Genomic DNA, 19,476 nt, shown 5'->3' on the forward strand with positions numbered 1-19,476 from the left:
CGAGGGGTTGGAAGAAGAGGATTCAGACGGATGGCAGGGAGGAGGGGGAGCAACTTTGCCCGAGTGGAGTGAAGACGAAGCAGAGGAAATGCCAGAGATAGGGTTGCCTAGCAACGGGGAGCCTAAGAGCTTTGGAGTTTCAGAATCTTCCCTGGACATTCCCATGCCTCCCCTTCTCCGAAGCTCAGAACAGGAGGGAGAAGAGGGAGGGCTGCCCAAGGCAGAAAAGCCGCAAGGCAGTTTACCATCAGCCCCCCCCATCCCCCATACTGGAATCGGAAACTTCAGAAGAGGGGCCGATGCTTCCCCCTTCGCCGCACACACGAAGACATCTGAAAATACAAGAGAGAAGGGGGGAAGGCGGGTAGTACCTGAGGGGCAGTTAAGGAGGAGCGAAAGGTTGCGCGCCCGTTTGGCCCCTTCTTAAAGAACAGGCGGAAAGCAGCTCCTTGCTCTGTCAACTTTCTCTCAATGCTGCAGGACCTCTATCTCTGTGTTGCTTCATGAGAAGACGCAGTCTTTGTTTGGACATTACTCTAATAAAAACTGAATTACTTACAACCCCTGGTCTGGTTCCTGAGTCTCATCCTGGGCCTGACACAATTGCAATGTGTTGTATTAGATGCTGTTTAATTTTTTAAATTGTATTTTTACAGACATGTTGTGGACCACCTGAATGAAACTCACGGAGCACAGTTCAGGAACCCCTATCTTAGAAAAAGGGCCAGAAGCTGGTTAGTCAGATCCTAGCAAAAAAAACACAAACACAAACACTGAGAGCATACACTTGCTCTCAGTCTCATATACTCAGTGACTCCATGGACATGTAGAATTGCATGCTCGCCCTCTTTCTTGTTTTCTTGGATATGCCATTTATTTAGGCCATGTTTACATTAGACTTGACTTCAGGGTACACACGTATTGTTAACTCTATAGGGACTTGGATTCTCATTTTGGACATAAAACTCCAGGGCAGGCACAGTGATTAAAACCTAATGTTACCCCTTTTAGTGGTAGTATATCCTTCCAGGAGGAGAAAAGAACTCTTCCCATTTGAGGTGTTAGTCAGGGATCACTTTCTTGTTTTTAAATGGACTCAGCAGTATCAGACACATCAGGCTTATTTTAATCACCACTTTTATTGAAGCATGAACATAAAGGTATCCAAACTCAAAACTTACATTCAAGCTAGTTCTGTGAATAACTACTCATGGGAGACGCTTTTGTAGTTCAACTCTCTAGAAGACAGCTCCTTGGGAGAGCCAGATGGGAAAGATTCAGTATGAATAATCCCTTCACATTAGACCAGATCCATTCAGCTAGGCACATCTACTTTTGCTTGGCAAAGAAAGTCTTGCTGTCTTTCACTGTGGGCTTGATGGTGTCACCACCAGGTTGCCAGCCAGCTGGGCACACTGCAGCAAGCAATGAAGACGCGTGGGGTTAGAATAACACAGAAGACTACTCAAAACATAGGTCTTGAACTACAAAGGGCAATGAGATCCCTCAAAGTAACAAAGGCTAGGTTTGGATACATCATGTATAAAAAAGGGATAGAACTGACTACATCAACTAGCACAAGCAAGAGTGGTGCAAAGTGCTGCAATCTCAAGAGCCCAACAGTCTCTTCCATCCCAAGGTGTCTCGTTTGGATTTTATAATTCACAACAGAAGACTAGTGCAGTATTTAGTGTTTTACCAAAGGTGACAAAACTATACTCTTTGGTTTGCAATGAAATGTCAATCAGATAAATGGTCCATATAGTTCAGCAACCAATTTCCCAGAGGGGCCAGCCAAACATTTCCAGAAAGCCCACAATCAGGGCAGGGAGGCAATTATGTTGCCCAACACATCCCAGTAACCGGTATTCTGTGGCATGCTGTCTGAGCCACCATGTTTGAGTTGCCTTCTAGTATATTTTATAGGTAAATTCTACATTTTGGGAGCTAATTCTATTTTCTCAGCCAGACTGCCAACCCATACTATGGAGAGCTAAACAGACTGTCTCAGCAGTCAGATCCAACACCTAGGCCCAATCTGCACTATGCATTTAAAGTGCATTATACCACTTTAAACAGTCATGGCTTCCCCCAAAGCATCTCAGGAATGGTAGTTTAAGGGTGTTGAGATTCATTAGGAAACCCCTATTCTCACAGAGTTATGATTTCCAGTTTCCTAGGAAGAGGGGATTGATTGTTAAACTACTCTGAGTTGTAGTTACTGAGTATTTTAGTTTTCTATTTCATGAAACTTTACAGTATTTTAATTAGCAGCCTAGATTTGTTGTCTAAATTAGAGGTCATAGTTTGGGATTTTTTATTCTGTTTCACCTATATTTAGTTGAACCTTTATATTTATCATTTCTCTACATGTGCTACTAGATCTGCTAATCAAGACTGCAGCATCAGTTTATAAAACAAGTAATGAGATTACTTTCTTCAAGCCCTCTCCAGGATATGGCATGAAGAATGAAAGGGCACCAACTGTGCTATGGATGGCTCTAGGAAACAGGAAGGACCTTCTGAAGTGTTGCTAACAGTATATCATAGCAAATTCACATACAGTGCAAGGCTTTACTGCATGACAATTTCTTTTGTTGCAAAGGTATTTTGAAAGCTGTTATGCACTGTCCATAGGCATAATAAGGCCTTTAATAGCCCCATGAAGCAGGAACAGACATGCATGTAAAACCTACAATTCCTAGAGAAATACTAACCCCACCCTTCTGTGTTCATTCCATTATCCCAGACCCCGCCCCTTACCTTCACCATGCTGGTCTGTGAACTGGAAAGCCTGTACCAGACGCAATGTCTCATCCACAGAACGCCCCACAGGTAGGTCATTCACTGTGATCTGCCGCAAGATGCCTTTATCATCAATTATGAATAGGCCTCTGGATTAGAGGAGAAGGACAATTATAGCATTTTAAAAAAAAAGGATTAGAGCTTGCATCTTAAGTAAGAGATAGGGACACAACCTTCAAGGGGAACTCTTCCCAGTTTTGGAACCAACTGGGATTTATGTGGAGCCTTTGCTACTGTCATCAATAGCACCAAGTAGTACCAGAGGCAAAGCTCGTGTGTGGGATTTAAAACCTTTGCATATTCAGGTACCCTACCCCAAATAAGTTGGGGCAAAGGCAGATAAGAGATACAGCCAATTACATTCTAGCTACAGCCTGTCTACTCAGAACGAAAGTCCAAGTCCACACATCCCAGGGTCCAGGGCTCAGCTAGTGTTAATAGCTTTTCTATATCCTGGCCAGGTTATTAGCTTTTGGATTACATAGATCTGATAGGTAGACCAAGCTGATGAACAGAGTGAGCATCAAACAGTCCTGCAACATTATCAGAGATAAGTTTAGCTCTCAAGATCTCTCTACCTGTATGCAATGCCATCTTCTTCCTTGAGCACTCCATAGTCCTTGCAAATATTGTGGTTGATGTCTGCCACAAGTGGAATATTTGCAGATCCCAAGCCTCCCTCCTTTCTTGGTGTATTGATCCTGCAGGGAAATGGCTATTAAAATCTGCAGCATTAGTGCTGTTTGTCATTTGGAGCAGGGATTGGGAACCTGTGGCCCTCCAGACACTGCTAGGCCAATACCCACCTCAACCCTAATTATTAGCTATGGTGGCTAGAGCTGATGGAAGATGGAATCCAACATCTGGAAGGTCACAGGTTCCCCTCTTTGACCTCCAGCATCTGCAACCCACTACCTCTAACCATTTAGTATTTTGAAGTGGTTGAAGTAATTAACCAAATATAGCACATGGAGTAGTTTCTCAGACCAAAGCTGGGTCTGGAAACTTCCCCACCAGAAATTTGATTCTTAAGGCAAACTGGAATTATTCTCAGTTTAGCTAAAGCTGGGTTCTCAGACCCACAGATTAGTGGATTGTTCTCTACACCCATTTAGTGTTCAGAGTTGATTTGAGCGCCAACTGCAGTTTATCTCTACTCAGACAGATGATAAAACTGTAACATTAGTCAGGTTTTGCTAGATAAGGCTGGCGGAGACTTCCACACCCTTCTTTCAGTTAGCTTCTGCTTAACTCCCTCCCAGTGTTAGATCCATAGAACATTCTTAATGACTTGTGTCAACTCTCTCTTCCCAAGCAACGTACAAAGCTGGACTGAAATGCCTCCTAGAGCAATGGTTCTCAAAATATCCCCCCCCAAAGGACCATTTGAAAATTGTTGATGGTCTTGGCAGACCACTTAATCTGTTGTAGCAGTTTAATGTGCTGTGGTGGCTGCTCTATGATTTTTAATTGTATTTTATAGGTTTTTATTTATTATGTTGTATTTTATTGAATAAAATTTTGCATTCTCTAGCATTCAAATTGTACTGTATTTTAAGGTCTGTTTTTATGATGTTTTAAAGTGTTTTTAGCGCTTCTGTTTGCCACCCTGGGCTCCTGCTGGGAGGAAGGGCGGGATATAAATCAAATAAATAAATAAAATATAATAAGCATTAAAATACAATTAAAATCACTATGTCTATTTAATGTAAACATGCCATGAACCACTGGTGGTCCACAGACCAGTTTGGGAACCTCTGCTCTACAGAACATACTGTTATCCCTTTTACTCAGTTTCCTACTACTAGCCAGCCTTTATAGCATGTGTCTCCAATACTTGCTCTCCAGCCTAGATGGAGACATCATGCTAGTACTTGAACACTAGGAGACTCACCAGGCCAAGTGGGTGAACTGAGAGTCAACAGAGGCAGCAATAACCTCACAGTTGATCTTGCGGAACTCCTCAACTCGATCACTGAAAGCTATGATCTCTGTGGGACAGACGAAGGTGAAATCCAGTGGATAGAAGAAGAGAACCACATATTTGCCTATGCAGGGAAAGAAGGCCACTCATCAGCAGAAGAACTAGAGATGTAACTCTTGGAACCAGAAACCCCACCTAGCTTTGTTAAATATTATTTGAAGTTTATGCAGTGAGACAAGACCTGAAGTCATCAACACAGGATACTCAAGACAAGGGTCATGCCTTGACCGGGACAACTTTCACCTTTCCTGTGGGATGGAACAAATCCATAGTCTGTTATCTACACCCCCTAACAGAAGAGGAAACTTGCATTAGACACCATGATCCCTACACCTATTTTCTTTGAGCCACCAGATTCAGCGCCTACTGACTATAGATTACTTTTTGATATATAGACTTAGAATGCAAGATCCTCATTCTTGGTGCTTATGTGCTCCACCACAACACAGCAGGAAGAAAGTCCTCAGGTGTTCCATGTCCAGTGTGACATCACAAGACTACATAAATATTTTATCCAGGTTCTGCTGATGTTTATTTGTTAATATTCACTAATAGGCAAAAAACCTTGCAGTTCAAGAACATACCTATAGCCAACATATATTTCTATCAACCTTTAAAAAGCAGGGAAATTGAGCAGTTATAGTGAATGCACCAGGGGAGCAGGAGACCTGACCTCCTCAATGAGATATTGTACTGCCCTACAAATTTGTCAAAATGCAAACACAATTTGGGTTGGCCTTTCACAGTCCTATCCACTTCCTGTGTATCTTGGAAGAATTGGGTAGCATGTGCCTCTGAGCATATGGTGAGTGATGGCAACACCTGCCATCTCCAAAGATGGAGAATTACATTTTTGTATGTTTGTTGGCATTCTTCTTACTTTGCTTCTTTCCTGTGTTACTACTGTTTCTACAGAGAATCTAACCTAGAAAATTATATTTCTCTCATTCATCCTAGAAATCTGTGTCAAATTTATTTTTATTAATTTCAAAGCCTTTTTATTGGTCAATGTCATATGATGGTGAAGACAGCCTTTTGTGTTTCAAGCTGGAGGTTATGCTCTATTTCTATTTTGGGGGCATTAAAAGATGAATCTGAAACTGCAGCTGATGTAAAATCAGATGGATTACAATACATTGCTACTTAAGCAATGATGCTAGCTGTTGGAAAAAACAAATGTGGTCTGCCCAAGATGCATGTTTTCAGCCTGCTATGATTAAATCACCCCACTTAAGGAAAGGTGGGCATAGTCAATTAAAAAACAGAGAGCACACCTAGAATTTTGCTAGAATATATTTCACCCACTGTTTTATCCTGTGCAAACTGAGATACTCCTCATGTTGATTGGAAACTATTCTGCAGAACAGTCAGTACCATTATTCCACAATTGTTTCAGAGCTTTCTCCCCCCAGTGTTGCGCAGCGTTGCTGTACTTCACATATTCACAGAAACAGAAGCAAAAGAAAATGATTTCATATAGGAAGCTTCACTAAAATTGCAAAGTAAATCAAACATATTTAAAGTGACTATCTGAACTATATCAACTGCTTTAATATTGTTGCTTCCTCCGCTAAAACAAGATCAGCACAGCATATGTCTTGTTTCTGTTATTTGGGCTGATTGCAGGTGTTGCCACCACTCACCATATGCTCAGAGGCACATGTTACCCAATTCTTCCAAGATACACAGGAAGTGGATTGGACTGTGAAAGACCAACCCAAATTGTGTTTGCATTTGTAGGGCAGTACAATATCTCAGAAAGGAGGTCAAGTCTCCTGCTCCCCTGGTGCATTCACTAGAGCTGCCCAACTTCCCTGCTTCTTAAAGTTTGATAGAAATATCTGTTCGCTACAGGTACGTTCTTAAACCGCAAGGTTTTTTGCCCATTAGTGAATTTCTCTGCATTTTAATCCAGGAGGTAAGAAATGGGATCCTGGGCAAGTTTGCCTAGAATGGATTAATCATTTACATGCATATTGAGTTCAGTGGGATTTACTCCCCTACAATCATGCTTAGGATAGGTGAAACTGACCACGGGATGGGGAGGGAAGGAGGGGGATGGGAGCAGGCAGGAGGGGGAGGAGGAGGGCATGTTTGATCATTTGCATGTTTACTGAGTTCAGTTGGATTTACTCCTGTGCAATGATGCTTAGGAAAGGCAAAACTGACCATGGAAAGAGAACCCTGGAATGGGCAGGGGAGGGGAAAAAAGGAAGAGGGAAGGAAGAAGAGAGGAGAAAGGGAGAGAAGGGAAGGAGGGGAAAGGCAGGTCTGATCATTTGCATGCTTATTGAGTTCGATGGAATTTACTCCTGTGCAATCATGGCTAGGATAGGTAAAACTGACCATGGGGGAAGAGGAGGGGGAGGGGAGAGTAGAGGGAAGGGGGTAGAGGGAAGCAGAAGGAAGGGGAGGGGAAAGGAGAGTATTGGAAGGGGAGGGGTGAAAGAAGGGGGAGGGGGAGAGCCAAAGGGAGGTGATGGGAGGGAGGAGGAGGGGAGGGCAGGTTTGATCATTTCCATGCTTATTGAATTCAATGGGATTTACTCCCATGCAATCATGCTTGAAAATGAATTGGACTGCCTTCAAGTCGATTCCAACTTATGGCAACCCGATGAATAGGGTTTTCATGATAAGCAGTATTCAGAGGGGGTTTACCATTGCCTTCCTCTGAGGCGGAGAGGCAGTGACTGGCCCAAGGTCACCCAGTGAACTTCATGGCTGTTTGGGGATTTGAACCCTGGTCTCTCAGGTCGTTATCATAGCATAGGTAAAACTGACCATGGGGAAGGAGGAGGGGGAGGAAGAGGGGGGAGGGAGGGGGAGGGGGAAGAGGAGGGAGAAGGAAGGGATGGGAAGGGGATGTGGAAGGGAAGGGGCAAGAGGGAGGGGATAGGAGGGGGACGGAGGACAGGTTTGATCATTTGTATCCTTTTTGACTTCAGTGGGATTTACTCCTGTGCAATCAAGGAAGCTCTTAGTCAAGGAAGCTCTTAGAGGCAAAAACTCTTCCTAGTCAAAAAGTCTTCCTAGTCAAGGAAGCTCTTAGAGGCAAAAAGTCTTCCTTCAGAAAATGGAAGTCTTGTCCGAATGAAGAAAATAAAAAAGAACACAAACTCTGGCAAAAGAAATGCAAGAAGACAATAAGGGATGCTAAAAAAGAATTTGAGGAGCACATTGCTAAGAACATAAAAACCAACAACAAAAAATTCTATAAATACATTCAAAGCAGGAGACCATCTAGGGAGACAATTGGACCCTTGGATGATAAGGGAGTCAAAGGTGTACTAAAGAACGATAAGGAGATTGCAGAGAAGCTAAATGAATTCTTTGCATCTGTCTTCACAGTGGAAGATATAGGGCAGATCCCTGAACCTGAACTAACATTTGCAGGAAGGGATTCTGAGGAACTAAGACAAATAGTGGTAACGAGAGAGGAAGTTCTAAGCTTAATGGACAATATAAAAACTGACAAATCACCGGGCCCGGATGGCATCCACCCGAGAGTTCTCAAAGAACTCAAAGGTGAAATTGCTGATCTGCTAACTAAAATATGTAACTTGTCCCTCGGGTCCTCCTCCGTGCGTGAGGACTGGAAAGTGGCAAATGTAACGCCAATCTTCAAAAAGGGATCCAGAGGGGATCCCGGAAATTACAGGCCAGTTACCTTAACTTCTGTCCCTGGAAAACTGGTAGAAAGTATTATTAAAGCTAGATTAACTAAGCACATAGAAGAACAAGCCTTGCTGAAGCAGAGCCAGCATGGCTTCTGCAAGGGAAAGTCCTGTCTCAGTAACCTATTAGAATTCTCTGAGAGTGTCAACAAGCATATAAATAGAGGTGATCCAGTGGACATAGTGTACTTAGACTTTCAAAAAGCGTTTGACAAGGTACCTCACCAAAGGCTTCTGAGGAAGCTTAGCAGTCATGGAATAAGAGGAGAGGTCCTCTTGTGGATAAGGAATTGGTTAAGAAGCAGAAAGCAGAGAGTAGGAATAAACGGACAGTTCTCCCAATGGAGGGCTGTAGAAAGTGGAGTCCCTCAAGGATCGGTATTGGGACCTGTACTTTTCAACTTGTTCATTAATGACCTAGAATTAGGAGTGAGCAGTGAAGTGGCCAAGTTTGCTGACGACACTAAATTGTTCAGGGTTGTTAAAACAAAAAGGGATTGCGAAGAGCTCCAAAAAGACCTCTCCAAACTGAGTGAATGGGCGGAAAAATGGCAAATGCAATTCAATATAAACAAGTGTAAAATTATGCATATTGGAGCAAACAATCTGAATTTCACATATACGCTCATGGGGTCTGAATTGGCGGTGACCGACCAGGAGAGAGACCTTGGGGTTATAGTGGACAGCACGATGAAAATGTCGACCCAGTGTGCGGCAGCTGTGAAAAAGGCAAATTCCATGCTAGCAATAATTAGGAAAGGTATTGAAAATAAAACAGCCGATATCATAATGCCGTTGTATAAATCTATGGTGCGGCCGCATTTGGAATACTGTGTACAGTTCTGGTCACCTCATCTCAAAAAGGATATTCTAGAGTTGGAAAAGGTTCAGAAGAGGGCAACCAGAATGATCAAGGGGATGGAGCGACTCCCTTACGAGGAAAGGTTGCAGCATTTGGGGCTTTTTAGTTTAGAGAAAAGGCGGGTCAGAGGAGACATGATAGAAGTGTATAAAATTATGCATAGCATTGAGAAAGTGGATAGAGAAAAGTTCTTCTCCCTCTCTCATAATACTAGAACTTGTGGACATTCAAAGAAGCTGAATGTTGGAAGATTCAGGACAGACAAAAGGAAGTACTTCTTTACTCAGCGCATAGTTAAACTATGGAATTTGCTCCCACAAGATGCAGTAATGGCCACCAGCTTGGATGGCTTTAAAAGAATATTAGACAAATTCATGGAGGACAGGGCTATCAATGGCTACTAGCCATGATGGCTGTGCTCTGCCACCCTAGTCAGAGGCAGCATGCTTCTGAAAACCAGTTGCCGGAAGCCTCAGGAGGGGAGAGTGTTCTTGCACTCGGGTCCTGCTTGCGGTCTTCCCCCAGGCACCTGGTTGGCCACTGTGAGAACAGGATGCTGCACTAGATGGGCCACTGGCCTGATCCAGCAGGCTCTTCTTATGTTCTTATGTTAATCATGCTTAGGATAGGTGAAACTGACCTGGGGGAGCGGTAGGAGGGGAGGAGGAGGAGGGCAGAAAGAGGGAGGGGAGAGGAGGAGATTGGGTGGGTGGGCACTGGGCAGAGGGGAAGCCCCTTTCCTTTCCAAAAGGAAAACATTGTGAACAGTATCACTGCTTTTCAGGTTTCCAGCCCCTTTTTATTCTACAGCAGGCACATATGTAGTCTCCCACCCAACTTTAAACCAAAGCTGTACCGGCCACATCCACACTGGACCTTTATTTCACTTTAGACAGTCATGGTGTCTCCCAAAGAATCCTGGGAAGTGTAGTTAGTGAAAGGTGCTGAGAGTTGCTAGGAGATGCCCTGTTCCACTCACAGAGCTTCAGTCAGAGCAGCTAACTGTTAAACCACTCTGGCCACTATTGCTCTGTCAGGGAAATAGGAATCTCCTCTCAGCAACCTTCACAAACTATACTTCCTAGGATTTTTGGGGGGAAGCCATGACTGTCTCAAGTGAAATCAAAGTCTGATGTGAGCGTGGCCCCCTGATTAGGCAAGCCCAGCAGCTGTGAAACTGGCTTTTAGAACACTGACAGCTGGTTCTTACAGAGCATGCCCAACACTATCATTCAGTTCAATGCAAAATTTCTTAATTAAAAATCAGCCAGGCATTTTTTTTAACTTTTACACTGCAGAAGATGAAAGTCAGAGTATGGAGCAAGGTCAGCCTCTGTACATGCGTAAAGGATAGATTTTATAGTGCAGAGACGCAAACATTTATTTATTATTTGGTTTATATCCCGCCCTTCCTCCCAGCAGGAGCCCAAGGCGGCATCCCCCTCATCTGTTGCAGGAAGGCAGGGGTAGATGAGTGGGGTCATCACAACCAGCCTCTTTTATCAAGGTAAGTCTTGGGTCCTTTATTAAAATGTTTATATCCTACATTTTCATGAGTCCAGGGCACCTTACAATATTAAGATTCATTGAAAGTATCATTGAAACAACTAGATGTAATGGTTTTTCTTACCTTTGTAGTCTGACAGCTTTATTTCCTTAATGGCTCCGTCCACCACTGCTGTGGCATGGAAGTCTGGAACTGGTTTCCCAATGTGTGCTTTACCAGAGGCCATTTTTCTGAAATATCAAACAGTATAAGGATTAGTCTGGCTACCAAATTGAGCCTCTGGAACCAAGAGATCTGGAACAGAGTACATTTCCTGCACCTTCCAAGATACAGTTTTGGCTTACAACTCCTCCCCAGGTTCAATTCCCAGGTTTTGCAGTTTCCCACCAATTAAGATGCACTTCAGAGAAACAAGCAGCCTCCTCAATCCTGCATAGTACTATACAGAGCTCCAGTCATATGAGTTGAAAAGGATTATGTTCAACTGTAGAGGCCAACCTAAGGCAATCTGAGGAATTTAAGATCAGGTAGTCATGCACCCTCATTCCTTAGAGGAAGAATTAAGGAGGTTTCTTGGTTCAAGTGGTCACTTGTCAGTGCTGAGCAGGTGGTCAACCGGATTTTTTGTCAGCCTCATGTCATTTCAACTAGCATAGGTGCTCCCAAACAACTTACTGGTTAATAGATGTTCTATCTTACTTTGTAGGGTTCATCTTGACAAGCAGTTTCAGTATTACAGAAAATACTGAGTTGGTAGTATACAACATACAGTATTGTGATCCACCACTTTTCACATTGCTTGGCTCCAGAGGTTGTAGAAAAACATGTCTTTTTTGAGGTCACTTGGCATGGACTGAGATCCGATATGTTTTCTCCTCTCTGCTCATTCCATCCAAAGTTTTCTTTATGAAGCATTTATCCCATTGCTCCCATTCATGTTTTACACCAATTTGGGTTTGGCTTCGTTCTGTATAAGTCACACCTCAATATTTCACAACTCCTTCAAGGTTCCCCCTTGCCTTTGGCATAAAAAAACTTGATGCAGATATAGCATTTATAGTGGTAACACTGAGCTCCTTTCAAAAAGCAACATGTATGTACATGAAAATTAATACTACATTAAAGGTCAAAACTGGAGGCATACTGCAACAAGTACTTGTCAACAGAGCCAGGATATTGTTAAAACACTGCCATACCTGGATTCATAGCAACAGTGATAGATATAGAAGAGCACTAATCTATTAATAAAGCAGAGCTCTCTTGCTAAGCTAGAAACAAATGCAGTTTTTCACCGCCACCGCCACCAAGATAGTATTTCAACAGAATGTAAACAGTATGCAAAACCAGGTCAAGCAAAGACAGAAAGGGCACAAGCTTCAAATAGCAGACAAATGGCTCATTCTCCTAGCTTTGTAATGTGGGTCATCTCAAGATATTCTTGAGTTCATCTCCAGATATTGGTGGCAAGGACAGCAACCCAAGTTGAAGGTGAACATATTTATACCCCACTTGCCAGCTGAGATCAGCTCCCAAAGCAGTTTACAATTCAAAATTCAGCAAAAGATGTATGCCTTTTTACTGTACTAAACACATGGCAGGAAGGAGATGAGGTACTTGCAGCTTTATCTTATTCTTTCATTTGAGTTTCTTGCCATGGCCTGTTTGGCTACTGATTCCTTCTGCACAATTTAATAAACCAATTGCCAAGTCTTTAAAAAATCCACAATCAGCATTCTGACTGCAGAAAGTATAGTGCTTTGATGTTCCCAAACAATTGGCTGCCTTAGGCCATGATTTATTGTGATGAGAACAAACTGCAGCGAGCCTCAGGCTCACATGGTCCTTGCTCCCCACACTGTTGTAGCACTTTCAGTTACTAACCTCAGTTTGTCACTTAATCTGAAACTGAAGTTAACTATGGTTTTTCAGAAAGAAGCCAAGGTTAAGATTAACTACAGCATGTTATGCCTGAATGAAACAAGGTGCCATTAATGAAAGCCAGAAATTTATTTTTATGTTATTATATTTACACTGACAGCCAGTATGGTATAATGATTAAGGTGCTGGACTACGACCTGTGCGACCAGGGTTCAAATCCCCACACAGCCATGAAGCTCACTGGGTGACCTTGGGCCGGTCACTGCCTCTCAGCCTCAGAGGAAGGCAATGGTAAACCCCCTCTGAATACCACTTACCATGAAAACCCTTTTCATAGGATCACCATAAGTCAGGATTGACTTGAAGGCAGTCCATTTCCATTTATATTCCTCCTTTTCTCCAAGGAGCTCAAAGTGGTGTGTATAGCTCTCCCCCTCTTCATCTCATCCTCACAACAACCCTGTGAGGTAGTTTGGTTGAGAGACAGTGACCGGCCCAGGGTCACCCAGTGAGCTTCATGACTAAGTGGGGATTCGAAGACTGGTCTCCCACATCACAGTCCAGCACTAACCATTACAGAAATAAAAGCTTCCAAACTTTTCCTTGTGGCCATAGTGGTGGAGGGGACTGGGGATTATGTGAGGTTAAGGCTTGCTATGGCTTGTTTCCATCACGACAAACATGGTTTATTTGAGGGCTGGGGAACCTGTGCCCTCCCCCCGATACTGTTGGACTGCCAACTCCCATGAGCCTCAGTCAGCATGGCCAATGGTCAGGAATGATGGAACAGATAGTCTAGTGACAACTGGAGGGCCACAAGGTTCCCTTGCCTCAGCTTATCATGGTGTCTGAACAGTCATTGAAAGGCTCTTCAAATACCACAGCATCTGTTAGAGCCTGGTGGAACACAAAGAAGCTGGTTCTGGAGGTATGTGGCGGGAAAGCGAAGCTTCTGTTATGTTAGCCCACTTCTCTCACCCCCAAAGTTCCCCTTGCTAGATGCTCCCAGCTGCTGGGCCCTATGGCATCTCTGGCCAATATATGCTTCCCTTCCAGAAGCGTACCCCCAAACTGAAGGCCTTCCTCAGCAGAAGCCAGTAGCTGTGTGCAACATTTACTAGTAAGCATTGTGTTCCAAGAACACAGCATTATTACAATATGCTTTGGCAAACACGTGCAGCCTATGGCTAACTACAGTGAATTATCCTGTGTAACTAACAGCGATGAAGGTTCTTCAACATGACTCCCACAAATATTGCATGCTAGTTTCTGGAGTGAAGCCAGCAGAACACACTGCATTTCAAAGTAGTGCACACGTTTGCCATTGTTCTGGTAACATAGATGAGAAAGAAACAGTAACTCACAGGGCAATTATGCAGGAAAGGCTTTGAGGAACACACTGGTTATAATGCACTACTAGGGGCAGAGTGAGCCTGTTTGGGCAGAGTCTATGATTGGCTGTGGACTAACAGCCAAGATGCCTCCAACAACTGATAGCTCCAACTTCAGTGTTCCACCAAGCCCTGAATTAATGTACCAGGCATGTTTGAGCCCTGGAAATGTCACCTCTGCTCTTCTTTTACCTTACTCCAACCACAGATGTCTGGTTGTGGTTATTTGGCGATGAGACAGGTTCTGTTTGTTCTTCCAAGGCAGAGCCCTGGCAGCAAACATGCTTCAGGCCTAACCCAACACAAGGCTGACTTGTGGCAACCAAGTCTCAGTTGTTAAGTCTGCCCTTCATCTAATGAGCTCTATAAAGAAAACACTATTTGAACTTCCTTCAGTTCTAAACATTCTGTGATGGATTTGGGGGTTGAGATAGATGATTTCTATGAGTCCCCTTTCCAGCCTCTGATATGGGACTTTGCACCTGGAGGTGGGCTCTGCAGCTGTGAAACTTGCTCTGCTGGTCAGGTGAGCCTCCTTTGTCAATTTAATAGAATGGCCAGGTGGGCTAATGGGTCTGTTGAGTGCCCATTAATTGGTGAATGGGCCAGGGAGATCCTATTGTTACTGAAACTGTTCAGGAGACACACACACACCCCAGGCCAAAAGAGAAGCTTGTGTTTTTAGTTGAGTCAGAGAAAAGGCTGGGAACTGGAGACAGGCAGAGCTGCTGGCTCTCTGCACCACAGCTTTAGGGTGCCTCCTGTAAGCCTGCTGGAAAACGCAAGATCTATTGGACTGCTGATGCTTTGAACCCCTCCATCAAGCTCAGGCAGGAATGTGTGTACATAAACCATACTCCATAAAGACACCACAGACTCCACTGACCTTCTTTCCAAGGAAACCAAACCCTGGGCAAGTGCAGGGACCCCTGGAGATCTCTCACCGCTTGGAGACTGGGGTGGTGCACAACAATTCTAACAGACATCAGGACATCATAGCAAGACAAAGCACAGGAGAAGTTTTTGCAGTAGCTGAAAGGCCTTACCCACATTCCCCAGACCAAGCATGAGGTATTACAGAATGGGTACCCAGCCTTGAACTAGTTTTCTGTGGCTTAGAGTGCATGAAATGAGTACATGGACAATACAAAGCCTTTGTTAGCTTAATCAGGCTGTTAATAACGGTGAAGCCAGCTGACGTACAGTCTAGGCCTTCATCCTGCCATCTCCTCCCACCCAACTGGACAGCTTTATGGAGTAATTTTTTATCCAAAGCAGATTTCCAGAGTATCTACAGGTAGTAGAATGTCCCAAACATGTGTTGTCCTTTTCTTCTGACACTTTTATCCACTTCCCTGGATCAGTTTTCGTTTGAAAAGTCACTGGGATTTATTTAACTCTTAAACAGAAACCAAAGAACTGACAAGAAACGTTTTGGGGGTATTTGTCTACCCCAAACTGAATTCAGATACCTTTTGAGGTTATAAAATGTCCCAACATAGAGCCATGTGTGGTAGGTCAGGAGAGCACTTTCATCTGTTTCTCTGGCTCAGTTTTTGCTTGAAAAGCTGCATGCGTCTTTTCCCCCCAAGACATTAACATTCACAATTGAGATAAAGTATGCTCCAACAATCTATCTTTCAGATGCATACTTTGTTTTTGTTGTTATGTGCCTTCAAGTTGATTACGATCCTATGAATCAATGACCTCCAATAGCATCTGTCATGAACCACCCTGTTCAGATCTTGTAAGTTCAAGTCTGTGGCTTCCTTTATGGAACCAATCCATCTCTTGTTTGGCCTTCCTCTTTTTCTACTCCCTTCTGTTTTTCCCAGCATTCTTGTCTTTTCTAATGAATCATGTCTTCTCCTTATGTGTCCAAAGTATGATAACCTCAGTTTCATCATTTTAGCTTCTAGTGATAGTTCTGGTTTAATTTGTTCTAACATCCAATTATTTATCTTTTTCACAGTCCATGGTATGCACAAAGCTCTCCTCCAACACTACATTTCAAATGAGTTGATTTTTTTCTTACCTGCTTTTTTCACTGTCCGACTTTCACATCCATAAATAGAGATCGGGACTACCATGGGCTGAATGATCCTGACTTTGGTGTTCAGTGCTACATCTTTGCATTTGAGGACCTTTTCTAGTTCTTTCATAGCTGCCCTCCCCAGTCCTAGCCTTCTTCCGATTTCTTGACTATTATCTCCAGTTTGGAGAACAACTGTGCCAAAGTATTCATAATCCTTGACAAGTTCAATGTCCTCATTGTCAGCTTTAAAGTTACATAAATCTTCTGTCGTCCTTTTAATTTACCTAAGCCTTTCCCAAACAAAGGTTTTAATTATTGCCTGCTGACCATCTCTTGGTCTTAAACTGTTTTAACTGCATTTTTGGTATATATTTTGGTTTTCTGTGCACAACTCTGGTATTTTGTGAAATTGCTGATCTGCTAACTAAAATATGTAACTTGCCCCTCAGGTCCTCCTCCGTGCCTGAGGACTGGAAAGTGGCAAATGTAACGCCAATCTTCAAAAAGGGATCCAGAGGGAATCCCGGAAATTACAGGCCAGTTAGCTTAACTTCTGTCCCTGGAAAACTGGTAGAAAGTATTATTAAAGCTAGATTAACTAAGCACATAGAAGAACAAGCCTTGCTGAAGCAGAGCCAGCATGGCTTCTGCAAGGGAAAGTCCTGTCTCAGTAACCTATTAGAATTCTTTGAGAGTGTCAACAAGCATATAGATAGAGGTGATCCAGTGGACATAGTGTACTTAGACTTTCAAAAAGCTTTTGACAAGGTACCTCACCAAAGACTTCTGAGGAAGCTTAGCAGTCATGGAATAAGAGGAGAGGTCCTCTTGTGGATAAGGAATTGGTTGAGAAGCAGAAAGCAGAGAGTAGGAATAAACGGACAGTTCTCCCAATGGAGGGCTGTAGAAAGTGGAGTCCCTCAAGGATCAGTATTGGGACCTGTACTTTTCAACTTGTTCATTAATGACCTAGAATTAGGAGTGAGCAGTGAAGTGGCCAAGTTTGCTGACGACACTAAATTGTTCACGGTTGTTAAAACAAAAAGGGATTGCGAAGAGCTCCAAAAAGACCTCTCCAAACTGAGTGAATGGGCGGAAAAATGGCAAATGCAATTCAATATAAACAAGTGTAAAATTATGCATATTGGAGCAAAAAATCTGAATTTCACATATACGCTCATGGGGTCTGAACTGGCGGTGACTGACCAGGAGAGAGACCTCGGGGTTGTAGTGGACAGCACGATGAAAATGTCGACCCAGTGTGCGGCAGCTGTGAAAAAGGCAAATTCCATGCTAGCGATAATTAGGAAAGGTATTGAAAATAAAACAGCTGATATCATAATGCCGTTGTATAAATCTATGGTGCGGCCGCATTTGGAATACTGTGTACAGTTCTGGTCGCCTCATCTCAAAAAGGATATTATAGAGTTGGAAAAGGTTCAGAAGAGGGCAACCAGAATGATCAAGGGGATGGAGCGACTCCCTTACGAGGAAAGGTTGCAGCATTTGGGGCTTTTTAGTTTAGAGAAAAGGCAGGTCAGAGGAGACATGATAGAAGTGTATAAAATCATGCATGGCATTGAGAAAGTGGATAGAGAAAAGTTCTTCTCCCTCTCTCATAATACTAGAACTCATGGACATTCAAAGAAGCTGAATGTTGGAAGATTCAGGACAGACAAAAGGAAGTACTTCTTTACTCAGCGCATAGTTAAACTACGGAATTTGCTCCCACAAGATGCAGTAATGGCCACCAGCTTGGATGGCTTTAAAAGAAGATTAGACAATTTCATGGAGGACAGGGCTATCAATGGCTACTAGCTATGATGGCTGTGCTCTGCCACCCTAGTCAAAGGCAGCATGCTTCTGAAAACCAGTTGCTGGAAGCCTCAGGAGGGGAGAGTGTTCTTGCACTCGGGTCCTGCTTGCGGGCTTCCCCCGGGCACCTGGTTGGCCACTGTGAGAACAGGATGCTGGACTAGATGGGCCACTGGCCTGATCCAGCAGGCTCTTCTTATGTTCTTATTTTGTAACATAAGTAGTTTATAATTTTTTAACAACCGAATAAAACCCCAATATAATTAGTGAGGGGTTTTTTGCTCCAGGCATTTTTTGCTTACAGAATGAAAATTATAAATGGTAATCAGCTGAAATTCATGTACACTGTTTACTACTGTGCAGGTAACAATAGAAGCAGTATATTGTAGGCGTACTTCTGTTTTTCTCCAAAGAAAATGTAATCCTTGGGCAAGGGGGAAGGCTTAGAAGCTAAAGGTTTTATTCCAACTTTTCTTTCTGCTCAAATTTTCAATTAGACACGTTAAGCTTCTGAGCTGGAAGGCTTTTCAATGCACATACACATCAGATACTGTTACCTTACCTCTTTCCAATACATTACTTGAGGCAAATATTCATAGATCTTATCCCATTTGTTCAATTCACCCCTAGTTAGGTTAAACATTGCAGTACAGCCACTTCTGCCCATACGAAAGGCCTGTATTCATTACCCAGTTTTTAAAGCATGCAAGAGCCCCACGCTCAGTTCCATTTTACAACATATTCACTAGACGCCAAGCAAGGCTAGAAGGAATGTTAAAGCCGAGGCTAGACTGCACAGCCTCGCAGCTTTCCAAGGCTAGGGAAACAAACAGGAGAATTAGTGGATGAACGCCCCTTGAATGAGTTGAAAGCCAGTGACAAAGCAAGGCAGCCCATACTCCTTTCCCCTCCCTTTACCGCTTGGAACACAAAGGAGAGTCCTACGAGTCGTATGTCGAGGAAACAATAGTCAGCATTCAGATGGCCTTCGAGAAAAATCGAAGCAAGCCCTTCTTTTTTGGAAAAGACTAAAGGATAACAGATGAGAAGCACCGTTTGCAGCCCGCGTGATAACTGTGAATACACGCGCCCTTTCCCCGTGATTATGCCTATACAAGACACAAAGGGAAAGACAGATTCCAAGCGCAGAAAACTTGCAAGAATCCCCCCCCCGCGTCGACTAAACAGAAAGGCGACCCTCAGAGCCCGTTATTGCTAGCAATAGTTGGAAAAGGGCAGAAGGGAAGAAAGCGCTTCAAGCCCACCCCACCCATAGCAGGCCTCACGGGGCTCGAATTACATACCCTAAACGACAAACCTGCATATACCAGCATGCACAAGAGCTGCAAAGCTGTGAATGAGCCGGCAAGCCGCCCACCCCTACCTACCTACTTGTTCACGTACCGCCGTCAACAAGAAAAGACGATCAGTTTTCAAAGCGAGGAGGCGTGACTCCAGCAGAAGAAGCCGCAGTTGCTGCAGCTCTTTATAACCAGCATGCTGGAAGTGGGCGGGGTTAGATTGC

The 19,476-nt window shown here is 43.5% G+C and overlaps 2 protein-coding genes across 5 annotated transcripts in view; one reads left to right on the forward strand and one right to left on the reverse strand.

Moving 5' to 3' along the window:
- The window catches only part of PTTG1 (PTTG1 regulator of sister chromatid separation, securin), a 294,965-nt gene that overhangs the window by 22,004 nt on the left and 253,485 nt on the right, over positions 1 to 19,476 (forward strand). The window lies entirely within an intron of this gene.
- On the reverse strand, positions 1,121 to 19,431 carry PRDX2 (peroxiredoxin 2). 4 transcript variants are annotated; one of them, XM_061616737.1, is made up of 6 exons: positions 19,344 to 19,431; positions 10,956 to 11,062; positions 4,700 to 4,853; positions 3,384 to 3,506; positions 2,764 to 2,894; positions 1,121 to 1,415 (listed from the first exon to the last, which is right to left on the reverse strand). In XM_061616737.1, the coding sequence occupies exons 2-6, from the start codon at positions 11,056 to 11,058 to the stop codon at positions 1,330 to 1,332; spliced, it is 597 nt and encodes a 198-aa protein (XP_061472721.1). In that variant the 5' UTR covers positions 11,059 to 11,062; positions 19,344 to 19,431; the 3' UTR covers positions 1,121 to 1,329. The 4 variants fall into 4 exon arrangements, with proteins under 4 accessions (XP_061472721.1, XP_061472720.1, XP_061472722.1 ...); XM_061616736.1 differs by having other exon boundaries at positions 19,340 to 19,429; XM_061616738.1 differs by having other exon boundaries at positions 19,356 to 19,428.

Source organism: Rhineura floridana, chromosome 3, assembly GCF_030035675.1.
Source record: "Rhineura floridana isolate rRhiFlo1 chromosome 3, rRhiFlo1.hap2, whole genome shotgun sequence".
Taxonomy (NCBI): Eukaryota; Metazoa; Chordata; class Lepidosauria; order Squamata; family Rhineuridae; genus Rhineura; species Rhineura floridana.

What these genes read in the sequence shown, in the direction of transcription:
- PRDX2 (XM_061616737.1), bottom strand. Translation starts at nt 11,058, where the DNA reads ATGGCCTCTGGTAAAGCACACATTGGGAAACCAGTTCCAGACTTCCAT. An exon ending in AAAGCTGTCAGACTACAAAG is followed by an intron (nt 4,854 to 10,955) that starts GTAAGAAAAACC and finishes TTCCCTGCATAG; the next exon opens with GCAAATATGTGGTTCTCTTC. An exon ending in CAGTTCACCCACTTGGCCTG is followed by an intron (nt 3,507 to 4,699) that starts GTGAGTCTCCTA and finishes ATTTCCCTGCAG; the next exon opens with GATCAATACACCAAGAAAGG.